At 34.8% G+C, this 26,795-nt stretch overlaps 4 protein-coding genes across 6 annotated transcripts; 1 reads left to right on the top strand and 3 right to left on the bottom strand.

Moving 5' to 3' along the window:
• Positions 1 to 2,841: 2,841 nt before the first annotated feature.
• Positions 2,842 to 5,975, top strand: LOC126686088 (pentatricopeptide repeat-containing protein At2g03380, mitochondrial). The gene has a single exon (XM_050380116.2). The coding sequence runs from the start codon at positions 2,976 to 2,978 to the stop codon at positions 5,079 to 5,081; it is 2,106 nt and encodes a 701-aa protein (XP_050236073.1). The 5' UTR covers positions 2,842 to 2,975; the 3' UTR covers positions 5,082 to 5,975.
• A 255-nt stretch (positions 5,976 to 6,230) lies between these two features.
• On the bottom strand, positions 6,231 to 8,935 carry LOC126685933 (putative pentatricopeptide repeat-containing protein At1g69350, mitochondrial). The gene has a single exon (XM_050379940.2). It carries the CDS (start codon positions 8,858 to 8,860, stop codon positions 6,293 to 6,295), a length of 2,568 nt encoding a protein of 855 aa, XP_050235897.1. The 5' UTR covers positions 8,861 to 8,935; the 3' UTR covers positions 6,231 to 6,292.
• Positions 8,936 to 9,003: 68 nt separating this feature from the next.
• On the bottom strand, positions 9,004 to 12,715 carry LOC126685935 (clp protease adapter protein ClpF, chloroplastic). 3 transcript variants are annotated; one of them, XM_050379944.1, is made up of 10 exons: positions 12,637 to 12,715; positions 12,085 to 12,438; positions 11,615 to 11,674; positions 11,347 to 11,441; positions 11,019 to 11,191; positions 10,146 to 10,258; positions 9,748 to 9,793; positions 9,506 to 9,546; positions 9,238 to 9,419; positions 9,004 to 9,145 (listed from the first exon to the last, which is right to left on the bottom strand). In XM_050379944.1, exons 2-9 carry the CDS (start codon positions 12,403 to 12,405, stop codon positions 9,264 to 9,266), a joined length of 1,005 nt encoding a protein of 334 aa, XP_050235901.1. In that variant the 5' UTR covers positions 12,406 to 12,438; positions 12,637 to 12,715; the 3' UTR covers positions 9,004 to 9,145; positions 9,238 to 9,263. The 3 variants fall into 3 exon arrangements, with proteins under 3 accessions (XP_050235901.1, XP_050235900.1, XP_050235902.1); XM_050379943.2 differs by having other exon boundaries at positions 12,597 to 12,670; XM_050379945.2 differs by lacking the exon at positions 9,004 to 9,145 and having other exon boundaries at positions 9,276 to 9,414; positions 12,597 to 12,671.
• A 4,561-nt stretch (positions 12,716 to 17,276) lies between these two features.
• Positions 17,277 to 24,030, bottom strand: LOC126685934 (uncharacterized). Its single transcript, XM_050379942.2, has 15 exons — positions 23,789 to 24,030; positions 23,146 to 23,579; positions 22,653 to 22,730; positions 22,360 to 22,415; positions 21,775 to 21,894; positions 21,596 to 21,666; positions 21,190 to 21,283; positions 20,822 to 21,025; positions 19,492 to 19,743; positions 19,103 to 19,211; positions 18,851 to 18,918; positions 18,307 to 18,376; positions 18,159 to 18,233; positions 17,974 to 18,065; positions 17,277 to 17,578 (listed from the first exon to the last, which is right to left on the bottom strand). Exons 2-15 carry the CDS (start codon positions 23,464 to 23,466, stop codon positions 17,503 to 17,505), a joined length of 1,686 nt encoding a protein of 561 aa, XP_050235899.1. The 5' UTR covers positions 23,467 to 23,579; positions 23,789 to 24,030; the 3' UTR covers positions 17,277 to 17,502.
• Between the last annotated feature and the right edge of the window lie 2,765 nt (positions 24,031 to 26,795).

Genomic DNA, 26,795 nt, shown 5'->3' with positions numbered 1-26,795 from the left:
CTCCCAATTGTTCAACTTTAATTGACTCCAAATTCTATCTTTATTACTAATTTTCACTTTGGTTTCAACAATACCTGCAACCCAAACTTTCTTATTTAAAAGCAAGTGCCTCACTGCACCTTTCTTTAAGGGGTCATGAAGCCCCCTAATATTCCAGCTGACTAACATCGGCCTCTATCTAGAGGCTTTATAAGCCTCTTAGACTAACTACCATCAATATTAACTCCTTTAATCAAGTTGTTGTTAGAACTCTTACCAGGTAAATTGTTATTCCTGGTGATTATGGGGATATCCTCACCTTCTTCTGATTATTAACCTTTCTCTTGGTAACCAAAGTAAATCCATCTACATCTTCTTTAGTGATCTCATTGACCACCTCTTCTTTCATTTCAGCAGGAGAGTCAGCCATTACCTGTATAGAATTAACTGCAGTCTCCTCCACTTGAAAGTTAGTCACTCCCTCCACTTGAGAGTTAGTCACATCCTCAACTTGAGTGTTAGCCTCAACCACCGTATTAGGCTCAGAGATCTCTTCCTTTTTCTTCACTTCCCAGACTTGAGTTTTGTTCACTTTGCAGTTCTTCTGACTGTGCCCAAAACTATCGCAGGAGTTACAAAATTGGGGTCTCCATTCATACTCCACCAGTTGAACCATTTGATTACCTTCTTCATCTTCCAAGGTAACCAGGTTAAAAATCCCCTTTAACATCCATCTCAATCAGCATACGGGCATAAGACAATCTTGATCTTTCCCAAGTACACTTATTAGTGAAGAGAGGTTTGCCCAATAAACTAGCAATGGTACTCAAGGAGCCAGGACTCCAATACTCCCAAGGAAGTAAGGGAAATTTCACCCATATAGGGACATAAGCAATGGTTTGAGCATCAAATCTCATATTCTTCTTCCATTCTTATAAAAAGATCATGTAAACCGTGTTGTATAAACTCCTGCAACTTGATATGTTGGTATGTTAATATGCTACCACCTCATATAACTTAAAGTACAATAAATTAAATAAAAGGAGGATACATAATTTCTTCATACAGTGATTCATATGAAGGTGCTAAGGAATAATATTTAAGGAATTATCACTCTGTGATTCATCATTTGGCTTGCTAAAGTGAAGCTAAGAGGATTAGTGGGTTATTCTACGAGAAAATTCGTGAAGTTTTCAAAAAATTCCTGAAAATACACTTCTACGGAGACTATTTCTATGTTAATTCAATCTTAAAAATTACAAAGACTTTTATTCCAATGGAAATTGTTTATGCTCTTATTATGATGCAGGGAAGGACTGATTATGGGTTTAGAGGTTAAGAAATGATGGTGGTGATGGTAAAAAATTTACTTAAAAAAAATGGGTTTCGATGGTTGAGAAATGTGGTTAAGTTAGAAATTATTTTAAGTCTATGAGATGGCAGCATATTAACATGCCAGCATATTAGATGGTTTGCAGGAAAATATTATTCTTATAAAAATATCTAAAATTAATAATTTATATATAATATGATTAAATGAAAAATATTTTTATATATATGGATAAATTAATATTAATGAAATTTTATTAAAATTTTAACGAATATACTTTTTGTTAAGATATAGATTAAATTATGCGATAAATAAATATAAAAAGTTTAATATGTTTATTTTTTTAAATATGATATTTGTTTTTCAAAAAAAATATAAGGATTATTTGTACTTTTTATTTTAAACCATAAAGGAATTAACTCTCCGTTAGCGTGAGAGTTTATTTATACCATAAAAATACAAATGTAGTATAAAGTGATATATTTATGAATCCAAAAAGTTTGATGTATTGTTTTTCGAATAGAGGATCAATTCACCCCCTCAACTTGGCACGAAATATCAAATGAGTCATTTTGAACGTTTTTGGGTTAAACAGACCCGCAACCTGCGTTTTTTGCTCAAATCAGCCCCTCTGACACAAAAACACCCTAAAACGAGTGAGATTGCTAATTAACCTGATTAATTCTAATTAACCACAATTATAACCTTAATTAAACACATTACATTTCTAATTAAACCTAATTAGTCTAATTATTTTATATAAACACTTAAATTTAAACCGCCGGAAACCACCCGACCCAATCCGTCACAGCTCCACCCCGACGCAAACCGACCCCTTCCATCAAAAATCGCTCCTCGGACGAGAAGCTCGCTGCTCCTCGCCTGAGGAGCAGCAGATCAGCAACAGCACCTCGTTGGAGGCTGCTCCTCGTTTTTTAGGAGCAGCGAGGAGCAGAGCTCCTCGCCTGAGACAACCGCTCGTCTCAGGCGAGGAGTTATGCTCCTCGCATAAACGCAGATCTGCTCTTACGAGTAGATCTGCTGCTCCTCATGCGAGGAGCTGCTGGTGTGGACGGAGGTGGTGGGGGACGGAGGCAATGGCGGCAGACGGTGGTGGTCGGAATAAAGAAAAAGAAGAAGAAAGGATGAAAAAGAAGAAGAAAAAGAAGAAGAAGAAGAAGAAGATGAAGAAGAAGAAAGGGGAGAGAATAAGAAGAAATGAAAAAGTACAAAAAGATTCTTTATTTTTGATTAAAAATTAGATTAGTTATTGAATTTTTAAAAATTAAAAGATGTAATTGAAAATTAAAATTATTAAGTATTAATTTAAAAGATAAATAAAATATTGAGGGTCTTTTAAAACTTTTTTCATTTTTCTTCGGAGAGTGTAGCACACTTGCTTAGCTGAGAGTCGGGGAGGGGTTTTTTGACCGAAAAACGCAAGTTGCAGGTCTGTTTTATCCAAAAACGTTTAAAATGACTTTTTTGATATTTGATACCAAGTTGAGGGGGTGAATTGATCCTTTATTCATTGTTTTTCACCTTTTGCCAATACAAAGTGCTTCAAACCTGATCGGAGCCTATTCCCGAACATATATATAGTTTCAAAATTTGAAAAAGGCGGGTAAAACAGGATGCAAACTCAAATGACAAAAAGATTACAAAAATGGTAAAATCAGTTATTTCCCAATTGCAAAAACACATCAACAACAAACCCTTTTACTTGCATTGCAGAAATCACTTTAATTTGACCCTGAAAGGTGTGGCCTCAGTTCAATCTGTATTTTCAAACCCAAGTTTTCATCTTCTGGGTCTCTGCAAAAACATAAGTTCCCTCAAAAATGTCCATGGATTTCTCATAGTTAATGGTCTTGTTCATGATCTTTCTTGCAGTACTAAATTGATAAGCTTATATGGTTCGTTTGGTTATGTTAAAGATGCGCGCTCCATGTTTGATAGAATGCCTGAGCCAGATTTTTATTCATGGAAAGTTATGCTAAGATGGTATTTTTTGAATGGTTTGTATTGGGAGATCATTAGGTTTTTTACCCGTATGAGAAGTTTTTTGATTGAGGTTGATAATGTTGTTTTTTCGATTGTTTTAAAAGCGTGTAGCGAATTGCGAGATATCAATGAAGGGAGGAAATTGCATTGTCTGATTATGAAGGCAGGTAATCCTGATAGTTTTGTGTTGACTGGTCTTACGGATATGTATGCGAAGTGCGGAGAGATTGAGTGTTCGTGTTGTGTTTTTGATGAAAATCTTGATAGAAATGTGGTCTCGTGGACTTCAATGATTGCGGGCTACGTACACAATGATTGCCCTGCTGAAGGATTGGTTTTGTTTAATAGAATGAGAGAGGTACAAATAGAGGCTAATGAATACACCTTAGGTAGCTTACTTACTGTCTGTACAAAGTTAGGGGCTTTGCATCAAGGGAAGTGGTTTCATGGGTTTGCAATTAAGGGTGGTGTTCAACTTAATTCTTTCTTGGTGACGTCTCTATTAGACATGTATGTCAAGTGTGGAGAGATTAGAGATGCTCGGCTTGTATTTGATGAGCTATCTAGTATTGATATCATTTCCTGGACGGCTATGATTGTTGGGTACACGCAGAGTGGCTTCCCTTATGAGGCTTTGAAGTTGTTTATGGATAAGAAACGGGCTAGTATTATGCCTAATGACGTTACAATTGCAAGTGTTCTATCAGCATGTGCGCAGATGGAGAATTTGAATTTTGGGAGGTCCATTCATGGGCTTGGACTTAAACTCGGGTTTGCGGAACGAAGTGTTGTGAATGCACTAGTGGACATGTATGCAAAATGTCATATGAATGGAGATGCAAGTTATATTTTTGAGACGGCTTCAGACAAAGATGTGGTTTCCTGGAATTCTATTATTTATGGGTGCTCTCAAAATAAGTCATCATATGAAGCCCTTGAACTATTTAATCGGATGAGAAAGGAATCTGTCTCACCTGATGCAGTTACACTGGTTAGCATCTTCTCAGCGTGTGCTTCCCTTGGTGCTCTTCGAGTTGGCTCCTCTCTCCACGCCTACTTTATAAAGGAGGGTCTATTATCTTCCAATGTGTATGTTGGCACTGCACTTTTGACCTTTTACGCAAAATGTGGGGATGCGAAATCTGCCCGTGCTATTTTTGATGGTATGCGAGAAAAGAATACTGTCACTTGGAGCGCAATGATCGGGGGTTATGGAATTCAAGGAGATGCCTGTGGGTCCCTTTCCCTTTTCGATGATATGTTGAAGGAAGAATTGAAACCGAATGAGGTAATCTTCACAACCATTTTATCTGCCTGTAGTCATACAGGGATGATAGGAGAGGGGTGGGATCTCTTCAATTCCATGTGCCAGGAATATAACATTGTTCCTTCCATGAAGCATTATACATGCATGGTTGATCTATTGGCTCGTTCCGGCAGGCTTGAAGAAGCCTGGAACTTCATCGAGAAAACACCGGTTCAACCAGATGTTAGTATGTTTGGAGCATTTCTCCATGGATGTGGGCTGCATTCAAGATTTGATCTTGGAGAGATGGCAATCAAGAGAATGCAAGAATTACATCCTGATGATGCTTCATATTATGTGCTTATGTGCAATTTGTATGCATCTGATGGGAGATGGAATCAGGTAAAGCAGGTAAGAGAGATGATGAAGAAGAGAGACCTAGTCAAATCCCCAGGATCTAGTGTGATGGAAATGGATAGTAGTGTTGATCTCTCGTTTCCTAGAGTTGCTTCTCTTGTATAGCTCACACAATTTATGTACAGATACACATTGTGCCATCTCAAGTTCCTTTTGAAAATGTTGAACCATTGAGCTGGCCTTGGGGTCTTATAGTGAAATAGTTGTCGGTAAATTAACAGTTTGAAGCAGCATGGCATATACATATCAACAGTGTGTTGGACTCTTGAATTTTCAAAACAAAACTCTGTTTGATGAAGATTTTGTGATGCTCATTGATCCTATGATTCAAATATGGGCCTCAGTAAGTGTTGTATGGATGCTGCGATGATTTGTGCTTCGTTGAGTATGAACACTAAAAACGAAGAGATGCGGCTTATTGGTTGAAATGTAACAGAGGAGGGATGGGTGTAGATAAACTCAGATGGGGGTTTTATAAGCATAAATGGTCTAACTTCAGCATGTGGTCTTATAAGAGACTGGCAGATAGGTCGGTAATTTTATCTCTAATTCGGGAATAAGGAGTGTTATGATAGCTGAACTTTGGGGCGTCCTTCTTGGTATGAGAATGGCTTGCGAGATGGATTTGAGAAAATTTATAGTTGAAGTAGATAGTTGTTGAGTTGATCTCATCGTCAAGGAATGGTGGTTGCAAGACGATGCAAGTGCTATATGAAATTCGCCATATGATTAATTGGAATTGGTCCACTCGAATCTGTCATATTCACAAGGAAGGAAACAGATGTGCTGCTTGGCTTGCAAGTGAAGGTCTTAAAACTATTATAGGGTATTATCAATTCGAATGTTCCTCGTGATTTACTAGAGATTATTAGCGAGGATAATAGAGATGTTTCGTTCCATCGTATGCGCCCTATGTATTCCTTCTCTTGGCTTTTTGCCCCCTCTTTTATTTGAAAAACACAGATGAAGCATTTATAGGATACTCTCTAATATTGTTGATGTGATCTCCAATAATGGACTCTTATAACATGGCTAAAGGTGCTCAAAATCAAACCAAACCAAACAACTGAACTTAACTGACAAATTCAATTTGATATTAAAAAAATTCAGGTTTTAGTTCATTTCAATTTGGAAGTAAAACAATCCAAAGGTTCAAATCAAAAAAACTAACTAAACTGGCTTATGCAGTTCGGTTTGAAATATTTAAATCCCTATATATTTTGTTTGGTTTTGTTTAAAAAGGTTAAAAGTATATAGTTCAATATAGCCATCAAAAACTTTATTAGGTTACAGAACCAGAAGAGAAAGAGAGAAGACTATGAATAGCTCAAAAATGTGTATTCTACTTTAGTTTCATTATTGGTCCAACATGATCCATTACATAATTGTTCCAAAGCCAAATTTGGAAATTTTTCCAGGAAGTGCCAATGAGATATATCTCCTGCTCCAAATCTATAAACTTTATTGTCAATTTGAATTGTACTGTAACCTGGAACCTTCTTTACACCAATACCTTTCATTGCTGATCTTACTTTCTTACATTCATCCCACTTACCTTCTTCTGCATATATATTAGACAATAAGGTGTAATATCCACTATCATCTGTCTTCATCTCTGATACCTCTTTTTCAATGCGTCGGATCATATCTATTCTCCGATGAATTCGACAACCATTAAGTAAAGCACCCCATATGCTAGCTTCTGCAGGGTGTGGCATTGACTTTATTATTCGGTAGGCTTCGTCGAGATCACCAGCACGACTTAACAGGTCAACCATACAAGCAAAGTGTTCCGAGTTAGGCTCAACTCGGAAATCCTGCATTGAATTAAAGTACAGCTTCCCTTCTTCCACATATCCTGAATGACTGCAAGCTGATAGAATGTTCATGAAGGTTATGTCATTTGGTTTTATTCCAATTTGAATCATTTGAGTGAACAGAGAGATCGCAGCATCTATGTTACCGTGCGTTCCGTATCCGGCAATCATTGCACTCCATGACACCACACTCTTTTCCGACATGCTATCGAAAACCTTTCGGGCTGTTGGAAGCTCTCCGCACTTTGCATACATGTCGATTAGGGCAGTGTCAATAAACAGATCATTCTTTGCACCGTAGGCAATGATTTTATGGTGCAACCATTTTCCCTTTCCAAGATGTCCCATGTGTGAGCAGGCTTGAAGAGCAGCCAACAACGTCAGCTCGTTCATGTCAAGGCAGTTTATATACATTTCATCAAAGAGACTAATGGCCTCCAAAGAATTACCATTCTGACAAAATCCAGAAATCATAGAATTCCAAGCTACAACACTCTTCCGCTCGATCCTGTTAAATACCAAGTAAGCCAAATCGACAAAACCACATTTCGAATACATGTCGATTAGCGAATTCTGTACAAACTCATCCAAAATATGTCCTTTAACTGCATAACAATGCAGTTCACGTCCAAACCATAGTAAGCCCCCATTTGCACAAGCGGAGACACAACTTGAAAGGCTATACGAGTCTGGGATCAGTCCTAGTCTTTGCATCTGCACAAATATTTCCAATGCTTCTTTAAACAACCCTCCTGATACAAACACTGATATAAGCATGTTCCATGATACAACATTTCCTTTCCCAATAGTATGGATAACCTTGTCGCAGTAACTCAGTTTACTACATTTAGCATATAATTCTATTAATGGTGGCCCTAATGAATCATCATAGAGCTCAATATGCTTAATTGAATAACAATGAACAGATTTCCCTTCTCTAAGAAGGCTAAACCCAGCACAAGAGCTTAGAACAGCCAAAATAGTAACTACATTCGGCTCTACTTTTGATTCCAGCATTTCAACAAAAACTTCTAGTGCTCTTCTAAGCCAACCTTTTCGATTGTAGCACGAAATCATAGCTGTCCATGAAGCAGTACTCTTATTCATTACATCTACAAAGATCCTCTCTGCACTGAAAATATCGTCACACTTGCTATACATTAGAACAAGAGAGTCGTTTAACGGTCCGCGAGTTCCAATTTTCTTGGTTACTATGTAACCATGAACTGACTTGGCTAGCCTCAAAAAACCAAGTTCACCACAAGCCTCTGCAATGCTAAGCATTGTTACAGAATCCAATTCGACATCATTCGCCAGTAGTAATTGAAACATTTCCAAACCTTTACTCGCCTCCCCATTATCAACATAACAAGAAATAATTGAACTCCAAGAAACCAAGTCTCTCGTAGACATATTAACAAACACCTTCTGGGCATAACTTACGCAACCTAAATCGCCATACATACCCAGAAGTGAGGTCTCAACCACTGGATCATCATCAAACCCACATTTAATAATCCTCCCATGAACCTTTAAACCAATACCCAGATCACCAAAACCAGCACAAGCTCTAATAATTGAAGAAAATATGAAGTCACTGATGGGTATTTCTTGGTGTATCATTTTATTATACAGTGAAATGGCTTCTCCAAAGAAATTAGACCAGACATGGCACTTAATGAGAACTGCCCACATGAAAGAATCTGGGGTTCGAAAGGTTTCAAAGACAAGCTTAGAAGATTGAAGACAATCCATTTGAGAATATGACTCAATGAGCTTTGTAGTTGCTTGTGGATCATGGTGGAGACCAGTGACTAAGAGATGGGAATGGAGTTGGGTTAGCGGTCTTAAACTTGTGCATGCCCTAAATAAAGGCATGTACAGTGTCATTGCTATTGTTTGTTTCGTGAACTTGACAAAATGTTGTCTGTTGTTGATTGAAAATGAAGCTCTAAGGCACCAATGGGGTTGGTTCAAGTGGTAAGCGGCTTGATATCGCTTAAGCAAGGTTTCGGGTTCGAGTCCTTGTGAATGCAGAAAATTCCCACTGGTAGACTCACCCACCATGCCAGGTGCGCGACGCGGGTCGGATCCGGATTAGTCAGGGCGAAGCCTTGGAAACCGGATGGGCTTACCAAAAAAAAAAAATGAAGCTCTAAGGCAAAGTATAAAAAAGAGCAGTTTTTTTCCTTTATCTACATACTCCGGAATTTTGCATAGACCAAAGTTTGGATCTTGTTAATTGATTTCTCCGAGTAATTTATAATTTCTTACATTGGAAACAAAATCTTAAATTGTACATTAATATAATATACAAGGTATTAAGCCACCCTCATTGCCTGAGCGAAACGCCTGCAAAATTAAGAATAGCATCATCAGAATAAGAGAATTCTATGCAACATTACGCAATTTTCTTTTTGTTTCGGACTGCATTAAAAGCTTACATGGACAAGAACCGGCAAGCTCTTATTCAAGAATCTCCTCCTCTGTCCTCATCTGGTGGATCAATCGGCACCTCATGCCGAGGTCTATTGTACTTCTCGCGTAGCTGCTTAATTGGGATAAAGTCTCCTGCTGAGTCCGCTCCGTAGAATAAGAAGGACAAATAAGGATGATCAAACCTGTCCTGCAACAGGTCACACACACTTCAGCAAACTCGAGCCAAGTAGTTGGGAACACTCGCATACATTTCAACCAATAGCAATAGCTCACCAAATCTGGTTGCTCCAAAGCTACCAAATTGTCCTCAGCAACTGGAACAAACGAGCGCCACCCAAAACATTACGAGAAAGTGTCAGCATTACCATTCAACAGAATTTATAAAATGCAAACATATCAGTTTTTACATCCAAGCCCATTGGAAATAAACAAGACAGTTAGCATTAGTTCCCAAGAAAAAGAACATCCACGAAGATGCACAGAAATGAGTATCAAAATGCAAATATGCTGATTACCATAAGCCACCAGTAGATCGGGGTCTTTGTGTACATCAACCAAAACCTGGAAAACAACTAATAATTTGATCATCCATTGCTTGATGCTAACATGAATAGAGATGTGCAGATAAGGGGAAGATTATGAGCATTTCCTTTTTTTTGTAGAGGATTGTAGGATAAAATATTGTTGTAAGTACCAAAATGTAAAATTATTTCATAGTTACAGGACCATAGCGAGACTGTTGAAAACCCAATTGTCTTGTAGTATCATAGTATTAGGGGGGAGTAAAAAAGCAGGCCCTTCCGAAACCAAAGACAAAGATGAAGATGGCATCATGTCTCCCTGGTTACATGTTCTTAAAACAAAAGGGAATCATAGAAGAAAAAAAAGACATTAAATGAATATCAGATTAAACCTGATAAAATGGCTGATTAGAGCCCCGAGTCAACTTTTCAACCTGTGCAGTTTCCATCCATGATTTTGACTCGCAACATACTGGATCCATTCCACAAATTATGGCTCGATAGCCTGAAATCACAGTATAATCTTCAGTAATCAAAAACGCAGGGAAGGAGAGAAAAATATCATCATAAGTGGGAAACAAAAAAATCCTCTAACCTACGCTAAATGTGATATCTTGAAGCATGCAAGAACTACCATATATTATCCCATACACAATTCTTTGGTCTAATTGGCAAGTGACCTAATAATTTTTAGTGTCAGCTGCAAGGCAGCCGGCTTAGTTTTGTAGCAAAATAATTCAATCACATCAATGAAGTACAAATATAAATGCCTTTATATCCTTGCGAGAGGAAATAATGCCAATACACATAAAAAGAAAAGATAACCAGAATTTATAAAGTTGATGCACAGGAAGTATCAGCTTATTAAGGTACTCCGAATAAAGAAAGCTAGCACAGAGATGTTGGAGATTGTTACAGTCTTAGAGATTAACGTTCAGTGCTGGCTGCGGATTTAATGAAACATGAAAAAGGGATGAATTGCAATCTTATCACAATGGGTCATGAGGTATGCAAATTTCCAATGTTACTGATTGCAATTTTGATTTCTGTTATCTTCAGGTGTTTAGAGAATCTTCAAACAATATGATTTCAAGTACAGGGTTTTGATTATATCATCCTATTATAAAGATGTGCTCATGATGCATACCTACAGTTTTGATGCATTTATTTTACATAGTCATGGTAGAATATTGGACCTTACATACAAAGTGAAAGTGTCAATCTCCAAACAAATAAAACAATAAATACGCAGTATGCTTAGATACCGAAAATCTTGTGAGTCACTTTCTGTCCTAAACGAAAAGCATATTGTGCATTTTCATATGCCAAAGCATTTACTGATGCAGCTAAAGACTCTGTCTCCAATTTGGAAATCCGATCGCGTAATTGAGCTGCCATAGCATAATTCTCATTCTCGATTGCATTTTGCAGGTCTGCACTGCAAGACAAGATGCAGAAGTACTTTACAGATACACTTGAGTTGAGTTATGGCATTAAAAAAATTAAAATTTAAACAAATTGTTTATTATAAAAGAGAATTTGAAACATCACTCAAGATCAAGCAAATAAAAGAAGAAAAACTGTGGAGCTCACCGTAGGCGTATGATACTTAGTGCTTTATCTTGAGCTTCACTCTTCGAGGAGGATCCTCTTTTCGCTTCGTGTTGTCGAATAATCTCTGCTTCAACCTTCAAAGTGAGAACTAATTCAGAATGTCGCATGCCAGATATATTTCTAATGACCCTATAATACCAGAACTGTTTCCATTACTTATATGTACAAATGGATGCAGTTGCAAGGGAAAGAGACAAGCTTCAGTATTTAAGGAAAACTACTAGTAGGACTTGTAATTAGAGCAAACCTCAGTTTGTTTGTTCCTCAATTGATTTGCAATGTCATACTGCTCTGTATTCAAGGCATACTACACAATTCAAAAGCACCCAACACAAGGAAATTGTGAGAATGACAGCAAAAACTAGCTATTTCATGACTCCATTAAAAGTTTTAAAATTTAAAAATAGGGCTATTGTTACTATATATCCCCACATTTCATGTTTTTTCCGATCTAAGCATAATCTAAAAAACGTGGCACCATATATCACAGCCTTTTATTTAATGGCATATATAGCCCAAGTGTCTTATACGACATTGTTTTGGTCATTTACACGGCCAAAATCGACATCATTTTTACTGGAAATAACGCATAAAACGCAAACTGGATTATAGGATGGAAAGTTCAAAAATATTGGGATGTGAGGTGACAAGTTGTTTAGATTGTGCTTAAATCGAAAAAAAATGTGAAACAACCCTTGAAAACATAAAATTTGAAACCTGAACTCGAGTAGCCAAGTCAAGCTGGAAAAAGAAAATCAAAATATCCTCATTAGCACTCTCACTGCGCTCGCAGCTCGCTTCAGCTTCCCGGTTACCTCCTCCTTGATTGAACAGCCAACCAGCCCCAGCCATTAAGTTTCTGTGTGTTGTTGATAACATTTTACTACCCAGACTCTGAGCAAACTGATGCTTATTATCACTCCCAAACCCATCACTTTTAGGATTGAAATGCCTCTTCTTCCTCCACCATGATGATGCTAAGGATCCGCATATCAAATTATTACTACAAACTGTTGTTAAAGCACCATTTTGAACCATTTTCACTTGCAAACTACCTGCTCATACCCTTATCTGCATTTAATTTTCAACAATCATCAATTCTAATGCTTTACATATAAAAAAGCTCACTAAGCTGAAACAAAACTAAAGTTAAACAGAAATACGAATTGTTCAATCAATATCAAAAATTTGGAATCAAGCATAAAAATTAAGCTAAAAGCGTTACGGACCAAAAGAACGAACTTTTGAAGTAGGAGAAACAGAACAAACCTATGGTTTAATTGGTTATGGAGGACATAATTCTGTTTTATTTTATTTTTGTGAATGAAAAATGAAACGCCTAATTGCCGGCTTAATACATAATTTGACCCCTGAACTTGTACCCTTTTACCCATCTAAACTCCAAACTTAACGTCTCACCTATTGAACCTCTGAACTTGTTAAATAACCCGATTTGACCCCCGAACTTGATAAATACGTAAACATTGAACCCCTCCGTACACAATTTCTTCTAGAACGTTTCAAGTGACAGGTGGACACGAAAGGTTCAATATTTGCATATTTATCAAGTTCAGGGGTCAAATCGGATTATTTAACAAGTTCATAGGTTCGATAGGTGAGACGTTAAATTTAGGGGTTAGATGGGTAAAAGGGTACAAGTTCAGAGGTCAAACTATGTATTAAGCCCCTAATTGCCCAATAATCATCATACTTGGCATACCTTCAAAAAAGATCATGATATTTTGCTAAGCTTTTAATTTTAGGCAAAAGGTATAAATAAACCCTTGTGGTTTCTAAATTGAATAAATAAACCCTTCCATCCATCAATGTTATAAACAGTCGTTAATTGATGACTCGGTGATAGAAAAAAGGTTCAAAAATAACCTTAATATTTAAAATATTTATCAATTTTAAATTTATAAATTTTTTAACATTTTTTTACCCACTTCTTCTTAATTAGCTCTAATTAATTAATTCTTTTTTATTAAAATCAAATTTAATCATATATAATCCAATTAAAACCTATAGGTGGCCTTTTTTCTGAAACCGCCACCGGCCCTCCTTCTCCAACATATCATTGTCGTCCCTTGCTGGAGACCACCATTGTATCGGTCTGTTTGTAACACTTTTTTTACCCTTTTTTTTTAAATATCAATATTTAAATAATATTTAAAATTAAAATATTATAAAGGAAAACAAAACAATTCCCGGCAAAGCGGAATTTTTCTCATTGCTAATTTTGTGTTGCTTCACCTAATTTTTGGTGTCTACCCATCTTTTCCGCTTTTCTCCAGCAAACAAATTTTTCCTTTCGACTTCTGCACTCATGTCCTCCTTTCACACGCCTCCATAGCCACCACCTTCACCCACCTTCAAAACTACTACCTCCACCTTGAGCTGTTGATGCCCCTTCCCCGAACCGCTGCCAGAGACATCGACCTTTGTCTGAGGCGAAGCTCATCGTCTAAACTTCATCTCAAGTGAAGGTCCGTGTCTTCGGTGGCAATTCCGAATAAGGATGGTGGCTAGTTTTGTTTAAATTAATTAAAGAGGAAAAATATCAATTGAATCCTTGATTTAAAGTTTGTTCTATAAAAAAAGTTTAAAAGACTAATTTGAAAAATATCAAAAATATAAAGATTATTTTTGATCTTTTTTTTCAAAAGATTTGGATTCTTAACAGCCTTATTTAACAAAAGACTGTGTTTGTCTGATTTTAAAATTTTAGAGAGTTTATTTGTTCAATTTAAAAACCACGAGAGTTTGTTTATGCCTATAAATATTTAAGGAATGATCTCTACTTTTGAGAAAACTATGAGAATTTTTTTATACCTTTCGCTTTAATTTTACTACCAATTAATTTGCATTTAATAAATTAATTTTAATTTTTTTTTAAATAATACTCGCATAAAGTTTTTTAAAAAATAAATAACATGATATTAGAATTTTTTTCCCAGACCTATATAAAATTTCTATGGGAATTGAAAAGGGATTTTTTTAAACCATGTGAAACAAAAATATTTACTAAAATATTGGCAAAAAAGTTAAATTTCCCAAGATATTAAAAAATATTTTTTACAAAATATCGAAAAAAAAAGCTAATAATCATCTATGACACTCCAACTAGGGGTGAGCATGAATCCTGATAACTCTAAATCTGAATAAAAGAACCGGACCGAGAATATACAGTACCTGAAAGTATTCGTTGACCATTGACTTTACTTGAACCGAACGGTACTGAAAATTTTATTGATTAGATTCTGGATCTTGGATAAATAACTGTACCGAGAACCTACCGAACTATATCGAACCGAAATATCGAACTTATAACCGAACAACTGAAATTAATTATATATATATATATATATATATATATATATATATTATTCAATTGTTAATTTGATAATTATATTCGTATTACCTTCGAATTACTAAACTTTAAAATTATTTTATAAAATTAAATAATATATATCAAAAATATTAGTTTTTATATATATATATATATATATATATATATATATATATATATATATATATAAATTATGAACTTACATTATAATTATTTATTTATTTTAATGAAAGTTATATGAATTTGTCAAAGATTTAATAATTATTAAAAACAAATTAAAAAATTGATATCAATAATTTATATATTCATAATTTTTCTATTATTAGCTAAAATTATATAATTTTAACAAAAATGATGTCCCTGGTTTTTGGTTTGGTTCCGGAGATTGGTCGGATTCCCCCGAACCGTGCTCACCCCTAACTCCAACTTAGGCACTCCAACCACCAAATCCCCTGAACTAATTTTTGGATTTAAACTTTACTTAATAGTTGACTAAAGCACTTTGACCCCAAACCCGCCCCACAAAACCGCCCCAAGCCCTTTATTTTCTCAAAAATGCCCAAAATACCTCCAAAGTCAATAAAAAAACCAGCCCAATTTAACCAAATTTAAAGTCACCCACCCAATTAAGTCAACCATACTCATCCATCCAAACAAAGCATACCTAAATCATTAATCCACCCAATTAAATCAGATCACTCAACCGGAAACTGCTACCTGTCGCTGCCGGTTTTTTCTGGCCACCACCGCCCATCGCCGAAAGAAAATTTATCCAAATAATAAATATATATATTTCAATTTTAAAATATTAAATAAACACTTGTTTTTAATTTTAATAAATTAAATAATTTTTGAATTTTTTTTAATTAATCCCGTGGTGGGTCCGTTCACCAGATTTGTTTTAAAAAAATTAAATTTTTATTTAGATTTTTAATATTAAAAAATAATTATTTATTTAATTTTTAAAAATAAAAAATAATTATTTATTGAATTTTTGAATGAATTTAGATTTGGTTAGACTATATTTGATTTGGTTGGGTTATTTTTGATTTAGGTGGGTTATGTTTGGTTTAGGTGAGTTGGTTATCTTTTAGGTTTGGTTTGATTTGTTTGTTATTTCTTATAGATTTTTGGGATATTTTGGTTATAGCAAAGAAGCTTTAGTCGATCATTAAGTAAAGTTTAGGGGGTTTAGCGGAGTAAAAATTAGTTCAGAGGGATTGGTGGTTGGAGTGCCTAAGTTTGAGTGCCATAAGTGATTATTAGCCGGAAAAACACTAAAAACACCTTAAATACATAAAAAAAAAAGCACCGGCAAAAAAAAACACAAAAAGACAAGTACTCAAACATAAACTTCATTGAAAAACACTAAAAGGCATCGAAAATTCCAAGAAAAAATATCAAAAATACATCTAAAAAATACTTAAAAAACACTCATTTATAAGAGCCAATAAAAATCAACAGTTCATACGGTCGGAGTTTTTTGAGATATTAGGTCATTTAGAAATCAAATCTAAACAATATTGTAATATATTGTACGTTTAATCATTTTTATATAAAAATAATAAATAATAAAAATGTTATCACTTTAACTAACATTAACTAACATTTTCTAATTATTATAAATGTGATACTTTTTTATCTTTTTTTTTATTAAAGAAGACGGCCAAGGCCGGAAACAAACAAGTCACTAAAACCCTCTGACCGTACGAAGGAAAGAAACCCCAGCATTATCATCAACTAGGAACATATATATGTTTTCTGAGACATCGTTGTACATCATCAGACCTAAGTCATGAGAGTAGCCAAGGTTAGCCATATGATCCGCGCACCGGTTGGCTTCTCTATGAATATGACAAATGGAAACGGATTAGTCCCTACGCATCAACTCCTTGATAGCACTACGAAGATTTTCATTAGCATTAACTGGAACGGAATCGCTTTTCAAGCTATCGACAGCAAGTTTGCTGTCCATTTTTAAGATAACGAGGCGGTAACCCTTGGTCCAAACTGCTTCTAAGCCATCAAAAGCACCTAAAGAGTCTGGTTGAACAGCCGAGCATCTGCCAATATTTCTACTAAAGCCAAAAATCCACTCTCCGGAGGACAGATGTTCAGTTCTATAATTCAAACCAAGCTTCGACAAGTTTTCATAGTTTTTCGCTGCTGTCGTATGATGCAAAATTTGAATGACGGACTGATGGAACTTCTATCTTTAGATGACAAAAGAAGCGCGACCAATTATGTTTGAATAAAAATTATTTTCAACATCATCCCAATTTTAGCATGTTAGGGGATATCATAATTGTTGAACCTAATGGAACATGATATTTTTTCAAGTAAATAATAAGAAAATTTTAAGAAAAAAAATAGTAGATCAACTGCAGATATATTTTGTTTGTTCATATGTAATTCTACCTTTTCATTGAAGAAAGATGGAGGAAATAATTAAAATAATAACTCTCAAATGGCAAAATTTGAAATAACAAATTCACATTACAAGCTACAAGCATGGAACCATCTCAGGTGTTAAGGGAGAGAGATTGCATTGTCAGAAAGCTTACAGGAACCAACAACCTTATTTCCATCTTTAGTAACCAATGTGTCATTCTACAAGAAATCAAATAAAATACTACTCGTACACCACCAGTTACAACATTTCAAAAAATCAAAGAAAAAAAGAACAGATACAATTTGTACAAAATATAAGCAAAGCTACCTCCTTTATCCAGGCAGGAATGCCAAAACTGAAGATCCACACAGTCCGAACGAACTGCATCTGACGCCTACGGTCGGTGATATACATATTTGGTTCTAGGATCCACAATCAGTCCCTTCCCACCGTTTACTTCCAGATCATGCCTTCATTAATTGCATATGTCAAATATTTTAATTTTCTATATTTGCGTGAGAAAGCAAAACTCGGACCAAAGCCGAGCACTGGACAGATTCACATAGATTGTAATATATAGGGTATGCATTCGATTCTATTCGAACCCGATAGAATTTTGATCTTTTTAACCAAACCAAACCGATTAATAAGAATTTTAAATATTTCAAACAGAATTGAGTTGTTGGCTCGGTTCATTTTATGGTTTGATGACTAGTATTAAAAGTGAACTGAAATTTATTTACTTCCAAAACCCAACGAAAACTCAAGTTTTTTTTTAAATTTCAACCAAGCCCAATTTGTCGGTTTGGTTTTTGCACACCTCTAAATATGAGCATGAGAATTGTCAAAAGGCCGAAAACTCAACTGGAAAACAAAGTCTGGGATGGTCAGCTGCTCGCGAGGAACATGTCTAAATAGCTGGAGAAGCCGATCAACATATACTACTTTTTTCCACGTCTAGGCAAAATGAAATTTTAAGATATTTAGCAATTATGAAGTACTAGAATAATGCAGTTAATGAAATGAAGCCAAAAAATCAGATGTATGTACCACACTATCAACAAATAATTGAAGAGCAAGAATTGCAGCCTTCAGTTGAAATGTAGGATGAAGAACATAAATTGCCTGCAGGAAGAAAGAAAAGGTTTCAAAATAATAACATAGACGAGTTCTTGAATAATAAAGAGATGCACCATACATGCAGATTTCTCTGGTGTTTCCGTCCGAGTATCTGCTGTAATCTTTTCATCCATCCCATGTCTGGTTGTCTGTTGATGGCATAAAAAGAAAACACAAAGTGGAAGCTGGTAAGTTACAGAAAAAGAAATTCACATACCAGGAAGAACAATATACCTGCTTAGATGCACTCGTGCAAAATCACTACTACGATTCAGTATGCAGCAAGTAATTTACTAATGAAATATTACTACTTCCACAGGATTAGAATTTTAAAATATAAATATCAGCCTCATGCAATAACAAACTCTAATCAGCATAGCAGTTGCACAAAATAGATATAAGGGGACTTATATAATTATCCAAAGGGGTGAAAGTTCTGCTTATATATTTCCATAGATTTTCATTATTGTCAGCTTAACATCAATCCACCTTTCCTCATTGTATCCTATCTTTGAACAATAAAAGTCTACCACTGTGTATCCGTTGTACATAAATCACAAAGATAACATATGAATAAATTTTAGGTATGTATTTTTCCAGGTTGACCATGCAATGGAACTTACAGCTGTAGTGATGCTGCAGAGTGGAAATACACAATAGTGAAAGGCTTCTGAATCAGGGGCTCTAATTCCTGAAATTTAGTTATTAATGTACAATATTAGTATTTGTCACCCAATAGCTAATGGTAAAAAACATGAGATAATACAAAAAAAAAAAAAAATTGGTGACAGACCCCATAAAAACTGTAATTATTCAATACTGCATCAGAATCGTTAAACTAATTGTAGGCATGAAGAAAGCGGTAACCTAATTACCTTCACCACATAAAGCACAAATCTATCCAGATCAAGGCATCGTAGCAAAAAATGTGCTCCCACAACAACCATCACAGGCCGACCCTCACTATCTACCCCACCACGGTAACTGTAAGCAAGAAAAGATTTAACACAACCATTTGCAACTTAAGCAGACAGCCGCAAAAGAACACACGAAGTTCAAAATTTTGTATGAATATGAAGTCAAAAAAAATTGTATCGATCAGGTCACAATCTTCTTTTTTTCTGAATCAGAGTGGAGAGTTCAACAGATGTGCATAAGTTAAAGATATGCATCAAACAGAAGAAATCCTTAATGTTACTTTATACACCTGAATAACAGAAATTCAAAAGTGAAGCGAGCACAGATAAGATCAGATTAAACTTACACAATTTTCATTTCTGCAATTTCTGAAAGATTAAGAGAATTTGCTTTTGCTAGGTATCTTGAGTGGAGAGAATACTCCTCGGCTACAGAAAGTGGAGGAGCACCAAGATCACCAAATCCAAGTATTTTAGCACAATTCCATCCACTCTGGGCTTGAGCAGTTTTTTCCCATTGCTCCTTGCGCCTTTGATCTGGATCTTTAATAAGAGACATGAAAGCTGGATCCAGATACGCATCCAAGTATGCTGAGTTTCTGTAAGGATAACACTAGCTCATTTTAGATCACCAACTAACTTTATATTAATCCGTCAGTAATGTTTATTCCACCTGACCCATGCTTTTAGGGAACAAAGGAAAAGGGAAAACTGATGATGAAAAATGACATTGAAGGAATGGAAAGTGAGCACAAGCCAGCATCACAAAATAACTGCAATTGCGTAGCAGTTGGAGACAGTTCGTGCTTATGAAACCAAATTGGTCTCACTACAGCTACCTGACTCTCTCTGATGAAAGAAAGAAAATAGCATTTGAAAGACATGAAAGAAGGGCCAGCCCATGTGCAAACAATACAAAAAATCAAACACGTTACTACAGCATCTACATCCAGAAATTGACTGACCAAATTTTCAACTTATTTAGCCATTAATCCTTTGAAGCCAAAGAAAAACTCTCCACTCCAAATTCCTAGATTTGTATCCCCTAAAATTGAGATACTGAACCTATCACTTTTCTCTTTCCTCTCAAAAGTGCAACATGTACCCTAATAATCACTTGCTCATTTCCACATATCCACAGGTTGCCGAACCTATTTCAGGGTAAAAAAGGTAAAAGGAAGAGAAGCTCTTATTAAAACAAATAAAAAAGTAAAAAAAAGAGTAGCTCTTATTAGGCTTAAACATGCTAAAGGCTAATCACACAGCACTAAGCTTAAAATACAGCTCGAACATCATTCCAGGAATGTTCACTTGTTATATTGTTTCTCATAATTCATTTAAAAACCCACTAAGATTATAATGTTATAAAAATATCTCTCCACATGCTGTCAAAACTTTAGAACAAACAAGGTCCTTCATCAGGGAAAAAAAGACAGAAGACAAGAGGCACCTGACTTGTGCTAGGGGCTTATAAACTGGAATTCTTTACAGATTACAAACTGGCCCTACTATTGCATATTCAACATATACATATACACATATAAGTACCTAATATCTCCTATATAACAGATATTACATAAAATCTAGAAATGAGTACAAATTAAACTGAAGGAGACATGACATATAAAATAAATTACACACAATATCTAACTCTGCAATGTAACTATGTCGACTAACCTTCGTGCCAAACCAATGTCACTGACAGGAAGGTCTACTTCAGCTTGGGGAGGTTTTGGAATAGTTTTCTTGGGTAAAGGCTTTATTCTGATCTTACGTTCATCGATTATTGTCTCACCATTCTCATCCCCCACATCAGCAGGAAGTTTTGTTATAGCTACCTCCTCTTCATGCTTGTCTCGAGGAAAGTAAAGTGGTAGCAGTCTACATATTAAACAAAATAATGACTAAAATATGCAAGGTCCCAACAACAGCATTTAAGATAGAAAAATACAAAAAAAATGCCAAATGTCATTTTAGGAATCATATCACTTTACACATAATTGCATATCCAAGCCAACAAAGAAAGAACACCTTTACAAAAGTACCTTTTATATATTTCAGTATCAGTTGTCGTGCTTGTACAAAAAACAACAGCTTTTATTTTATCTTTCTGCTTTTCAAGAAAACGCCTTACAGTCCCTGGACAAAAGGAAATAAATCAACCTGACAGCACAAGATGGTGAAATAAAACGCAGCTTCAATGTAGACCATTTTGATGAATATTAACATTTAAAGATGATGTGGACAGATGCATGGCCAAATTATGAGCAGTGCAGTAGTTAATTCCATCCATAAAACATGAGTTTTCTCTGGTAATATAGAATGAAAATGCAATAAAAATTCATCAGGAGCAAGAAAAGTTTCTTTTGGCATATATCAATAAACAGATCATATTAGGGAGATTGAAAAAAGAACAGATAGACGTGAAGGAATAGAAGAAAGAAATCTTACTTATAGCCACATGTGCCGCCGGCTCACGTGGATAGTTTTTAGCTTCTGTATATATACAGCCCATGGCAATACTACGAGTTTTAGATGACAAGAAATTAGTTTCATGTTCGAAAATCATAGAAGCCACAACAAATAAACAAAATATAACAAAAATGAAGTAGCATGCGCCACTAAACAACCTTTGAAGCCCATTTTCAATGAGAAGCTCAAGACAAGATCGATAGCAGTGACTCAAAGCATTCTCTGCAGCAGTATGATACTTCACTGCATATTTTGGACCAACCGTATGAATGACTCTCCTGATATAACAGCGGATAAAAGTTAGCCTCAACTGGGTGGAATAATGTATCCTAGTGAAGACTTTGAAGCAAACACAACGAAGAAAAAAGTCACCTAAAAGCATAGGTTGAAAGAGCAATTTTATAAAAGATTTAAGGTATTATGACGGTAAACATTAATTATGAAGCTTGGACTGCCTAGTACAAAAACATACTCTCACTGAAACCTAACAATTCATTTATGATAGAATTAACTGGTGAAGACCTTCAATATTTACTTAGTCTTCCCATACTTCTAATTATTCTTTCCTTCTCATTCCCAAATTAAGGAATTGAACGAACAATAAATAATAAGGGTAATTTAAGAATTTTATTATATATTAATTGTTCTCTAAATTAGTGTATCTCACTCTAAAATGACATATAAATAAAAATGGAGGGAATATTTCATTAACAGCATACATAAATGTGCAAATATATACACACCTAGCAGGAAGGTCATATGCGTTCGTAGCTTTAGCCATCCCTGTTCGACATCCACCCTGTCAGAAATTTGTACACTGAATCATCATACTCTTGACTTCTCATCTCCAAAGCTATCTAGTAACTAAACAGCCTACTTTGCCAACTACAAACAAATTGAGCAGGCTCAACACAAAGTGACATTACTCATCAGCTTTTTTATGCAATAATCAATCCTCAAGATCAGCCTTATCCTTGCATTTCATATCAAATCAGTAAAACAATTCAAGTAACTCCACACATACTCAATAGCATACCAGTGTAGAACATTCTTCTGCAAGGCCAGGTCCAGCTGCTGCATGAAGACCGGGACTACTGTGTGCTTCATCGAGGTTCTGTAAACCAGCAATTGAAAAGCTTATTAGAGATAATATTAATCCTTATTTGAAAAAGTCAGTGGCTATTATTATGTCGGTGTTTCCAGTTGAATGCAACCAAATTCTACACATTTTTTAACTCTTTTTTTGGAAAAAGGTTTGAGCTTCAAGGGCTCCGACATGAGCTTAGGATATTCTTACCAATAAATATATTGGTGATTGACTCACCAAAGTAATGAGCAGTAGAAACTAGAACGAATAAAGTTAACAAAATGAAAATTACTTGAAAGAATTTGCTGGAAACATTGTACTTTCACATTTAGATGATATGTATATGTTTGACACGGATGTAAACTTGTACACTCAACAATTATCAACAGCACAATAGAGCATTTCAAAAGAATCAAGTAATAGTAAAATATTTGACTGTCACCTCATTAGTAGAATTCACGACAGCATCCACCTCGAGATTCCATGGGTTTCCCCTCCATAAATATATCTTAGAGTTGATTTCATGATCCACAGGGAACCTTGATACCATCCCATTGCCACTACTTTCGCCCTCAACAGCAGATGTCAAAGGGTCAGGAAAATATGCATTTAAAGATGAAGGGTCGTCATTGTCATATCCAAACGACAGTCTACTTTCTGCATCACTCCATCGCGGAACTTGATCCAGAGTTACAACAGAATCGCCATTATCAGTAGGCGACCCACCTCGAGTTGTGGTAGCTGTAGGCGCACCCCAGTACATAATTCCGAAACTGCGTGTTACAATCCCTCGCTATTTATTGAGCTAATATTTTATTGTTCAATTCTTCAGAATCAAAACATGATGGACAAGATATCACTAATCAAAGCATTACCCTGGAAAAACAAACCCAAATCAAAGAAATCAACAAGAACAAAAAACAAATGCATTTGCATAGAACAAGCTAGCATAACTGAATTATCATTTAATTTCAAGATTCAATTTCAAATTACTCTAATACGAGAAGCACCACCGAAAAAACAAACAATCAAATCATCAATTGAACTCAATAATAATTGAAAAATCAAATATTTTTTTTATTTACCTCGGTTATTATCTGAACGAGCAAGCAACCAGACACGGGCGAATTGCGATGGTTTCAAAACCCTTCATTCGAAACTTCGCGAGAAAAATGAAATTTGACTGTTACCAAAACAAATGAAGAAGGTGACAAATCAGAATTTATCGAGCTCAAAAATTGGGAAATAGAATTTTATTCATTCATTATAATTATAAATATTCAATTTTATTATTTCGATAAGAAGAAACAAGTATTATTGTCTTATTACTATTCAACAAAAATATTGCAATGAGCTTGCAAAATTTGCGAAGCTCTATTATTTTTGGCCAGACATGCATTTTGGGTGTCAATTATTTTTCTTTTTTTAAAAAAAACTTCGTTAGTTTTTTCTTTGCCAAATTTTCAAAAATACCAAATTTTTAAAATTTTGGTCGGTTATAACCAAATTTTTTAAAATTGATAAATATAGCCCATTTTTAAAAATTGTTTCTTTTATAGCCAAATTTGAATCAAATTAATTCTTTTACCAACATAAAAACCGTGTATATAAGACTAAAAAAGATTTAATCACAGTAAAATATAAAATATTTGCGTCATTTGTCACAATAAAATAGCAAATCGGTTCAAAAATGGCATAAAAGAAAAAACGGGTTATATTTGCCAATTTTGAAATGTTTGGTCATAACTAATAAAAATTGTAAAAGTTTGGTATTTTTTTGGGGTTTGTCTTTTTCCTTTACTTGTTCGATACCAAATATCAAAATTGTCCTTCAATGTTTCTTTTATTTCAATCTAATGTAAGTATTTGACTTAATTTTATTTTTGCTTAATACATCGCTTGGTCCTTGAACTTATACCATTTTACCTATCTAACCCCATTAACTCAACATATCTCCTATTTAATCTTTGAACTTGTAAAATAAACCCACGTGAACCCTAGATTGGAGAAAACAGATAACATTAAACCTTTCGTGTCCACGTGGATTCAACGACTGAATTCAGACACAAACTGGCGCGTCATGGATTAAATGAAAGCTTATGTAGATAAAATGTAATACACGTATTGTACCTCCAACCCTTTCTTTTCTTAAATTCCTTTTCTCATCTTAAATCCTAATTTTGTTAATCTTTGAAATTGAAACTTCAATCCCTAACTTTTTCTTCAATCTCTTTTCAGTTTTCTCTTAAAATCCGTAATATGTTTCTTGTTTTTGTTACTTATTTTTTCGAGCTCAAAACTTCAAACTTAGTATCGTGAAGATGGAAGGAAATGTCTCGCTACCTATGTGTAATTATGGCCAAATTGCTATCGTGAAAACCGCATGAACGAATGCAAATCTGGGACATCGATTTCTTGGCTGTTCGCGTTACGGGGTAAGTTCAATCAAATTTTTAGGTCAAAAATATTGGGGTTAAAATTGATTTGTTAATTGTTAATTTTGTTGTAAATATACAATGGAAGCTTGCAACTACTTTGCGTAGTTTGGTAATAATATTTCTAAGGCTTATCCCCTTAAAATCCCCCCACCTTTTACCCCCAATTCGTTTGCACCCTCACGTTGTAAAACCACCAAATATACCCAAATTACGACCTTTCACTTTCAATTGTACCCTCAAACATTAAATTGATCTCTTTTCACTTGAAAAATGTTCAAATCAATACTTTAAATTTTAGCATATATTTTAAAATAGGACTTAATATTTTATTTAAAACAAAAATAAACCTATTTTTTCAAGTGAAATGAGATCAATTTAATGCTTGAGGGTGCAATTGAAAGTGAAAGGTCGTAATTTGGGTATATTTGGTGGTTTTGCAACGTGAGGGTGCAAACGAATTGGGGATAAAAGGTGAGGGTTTTTTAAGGGGATAAGCCTATTTCTAATCAATCAAGGTTTGTGATTTTGGGATTTCTGAAAAAGCTAAGAGGATGTGCACTTAAAGTAGACAAAGCAAAAGAGAAGCAAAAATAAAATTATTGTTGTATTTGTTATGGTTTTTGTTGCCTTCATTTTAGAAATTTTAATATAATTAAAACTGGCTCATTCGTAGAGCTTGTTGTAATCAAAATTTTACAAGAGTTATCACAATTTCATTTCCCTCAATTTGTTATTGATTTCTTGATTTGTTTGCTTGTTAATCATGTCTCAATTTGTTAATGAAACGGTTAAAAAGAAAAAAAAACATTGACTAAAAACACAGGAAACAATACTTTAGTAAAAGCCTTCATTTCGTACCAAAGCCAAAGGCAATTACATCTGTTATTGAAGTCATGTAATTACAACCAAAATATACAAAATGTCAAGGCAATTACAGTCAAACATAAATAAAATGCCAAAGAAGACTACTAACATCTATTAAGCCAAGTGTAAATACCCCGTAAGTCTAAATTACTCAATTGGACCACGTGTCGAGTTTTGGGCCAACGAAGTGGCGGTAACGAAGAAATTATAAAGAGAATTAAAATAATAATTATGGATTAGTGTTATTTATTTGGGTATAAATAATACATATGTAATTGAGTTAAAACGGGTAATTGACCGTTTGATTAAAAAGAAAGTTAAATGAAAGATTTGTATTGATTAAGAAGGTGAGGGACTAAAACGACATTTAGCCATCATATATATATATATATATATATATATATATATATATATATGAATTCATATTGAATTCAAGAGATCGGGAATAAGAAATTTCTAAAGAAATAGAGTGGAAACGATGAAAATGGCGATCAACTTCGTTTCAATGCGGTTTCGCCGTTTCTCATCCAAATTGCGTGTTCTTTATATCGATTTGTTCAGAATTCATTCCTCTACCATATTCAAGCATCAAAACAAGGTAAATTTGATGTTTTGGATTAGGGTTTTGATGATTTTTGACTGTTTTGTGTTGAGTAACATTACGGTTGTATCGAATTCACTTAAATCATTGTTTTTTATGCTTTTGAAGAAACTATGAAATGAGTGTGGCTAGAAATAGTGTTTAGATGGTTATGGAGCATCGGTTCGCGTCAGAAGCAGCTCGGAATAT

Source organism: Mercurialis annua, linkage group LG6 (genome assembly GCF_937616625.2).
Source record: "Mercurialis annua linkage group LG6, ddMerAnnu1.2, whole genome shotgun sequence".
Taxonomy (NCBI): domain Eukaryota; kingdom Viridiplantae; phylum Streptophyta; class Magnoliopsida; order Malpighiales; family Euphorbiaceae; genus Mercurialis; species Mercurialis annua.
This window is presented reverse-complemented; position numbering and strand designations above follow the sequence as displayed.

Coding starts and splice junctions, on each gene's coding strand:
- LOC126685934 (XM_050379942.2), bottom strand. CDS start 23,466: ATGTACTGGGGTGCGCCTACAGCTACCACAACTCGAGGTGGGTCGCCT. Junction 21,026..21,189: donor GATACTGAAATATATAAAAG/GTACTTTTGTAA, acceptor TTTAATATGTAG/ACTGCTACCACTTTACTTTC. Junction 18,066..18,158: donor AATTATTTGTTGATAGTGTG/GTACATACATCT, acceptor CATTTTGCCTAG/ACGTGGAAAAAAGTAGTATA.
- LOC126685935 (XM_050379944.1), bottom strand. CDS start 12,405: ATGGTTCAAAATGGTGCTTTAACAACAGTTTGTAGTAATAATTTGATA. Junction 11,192..11,346: donor CTAAGTATCATACGCCTACG/GTGAGCTCCACA, acceptor CTTGTCTTGCAG/TGCAGACCTGCAAAATGCAA. Junction 10,259..11,018: donor AGTGACTCACAAGATTTTCG/GTATCTAAGCAT, acceptor CTGTGATTTCAG/GCTATCGAGCCATAATTTGT.
- LOC126685933 (XM_050379940.2), bottom strand. CDS start 8,860: ATGGTGGGTGAGTCTACCAGTGGGAATTTTCTGCATTCACAAGGACTC.
- LOC126686088 (XM_050380116.2), top strand. CDS start 2,976: ATGGTAAAATCAGTTATTTCCCAATTGCAAAAACACATCAACAACAAA.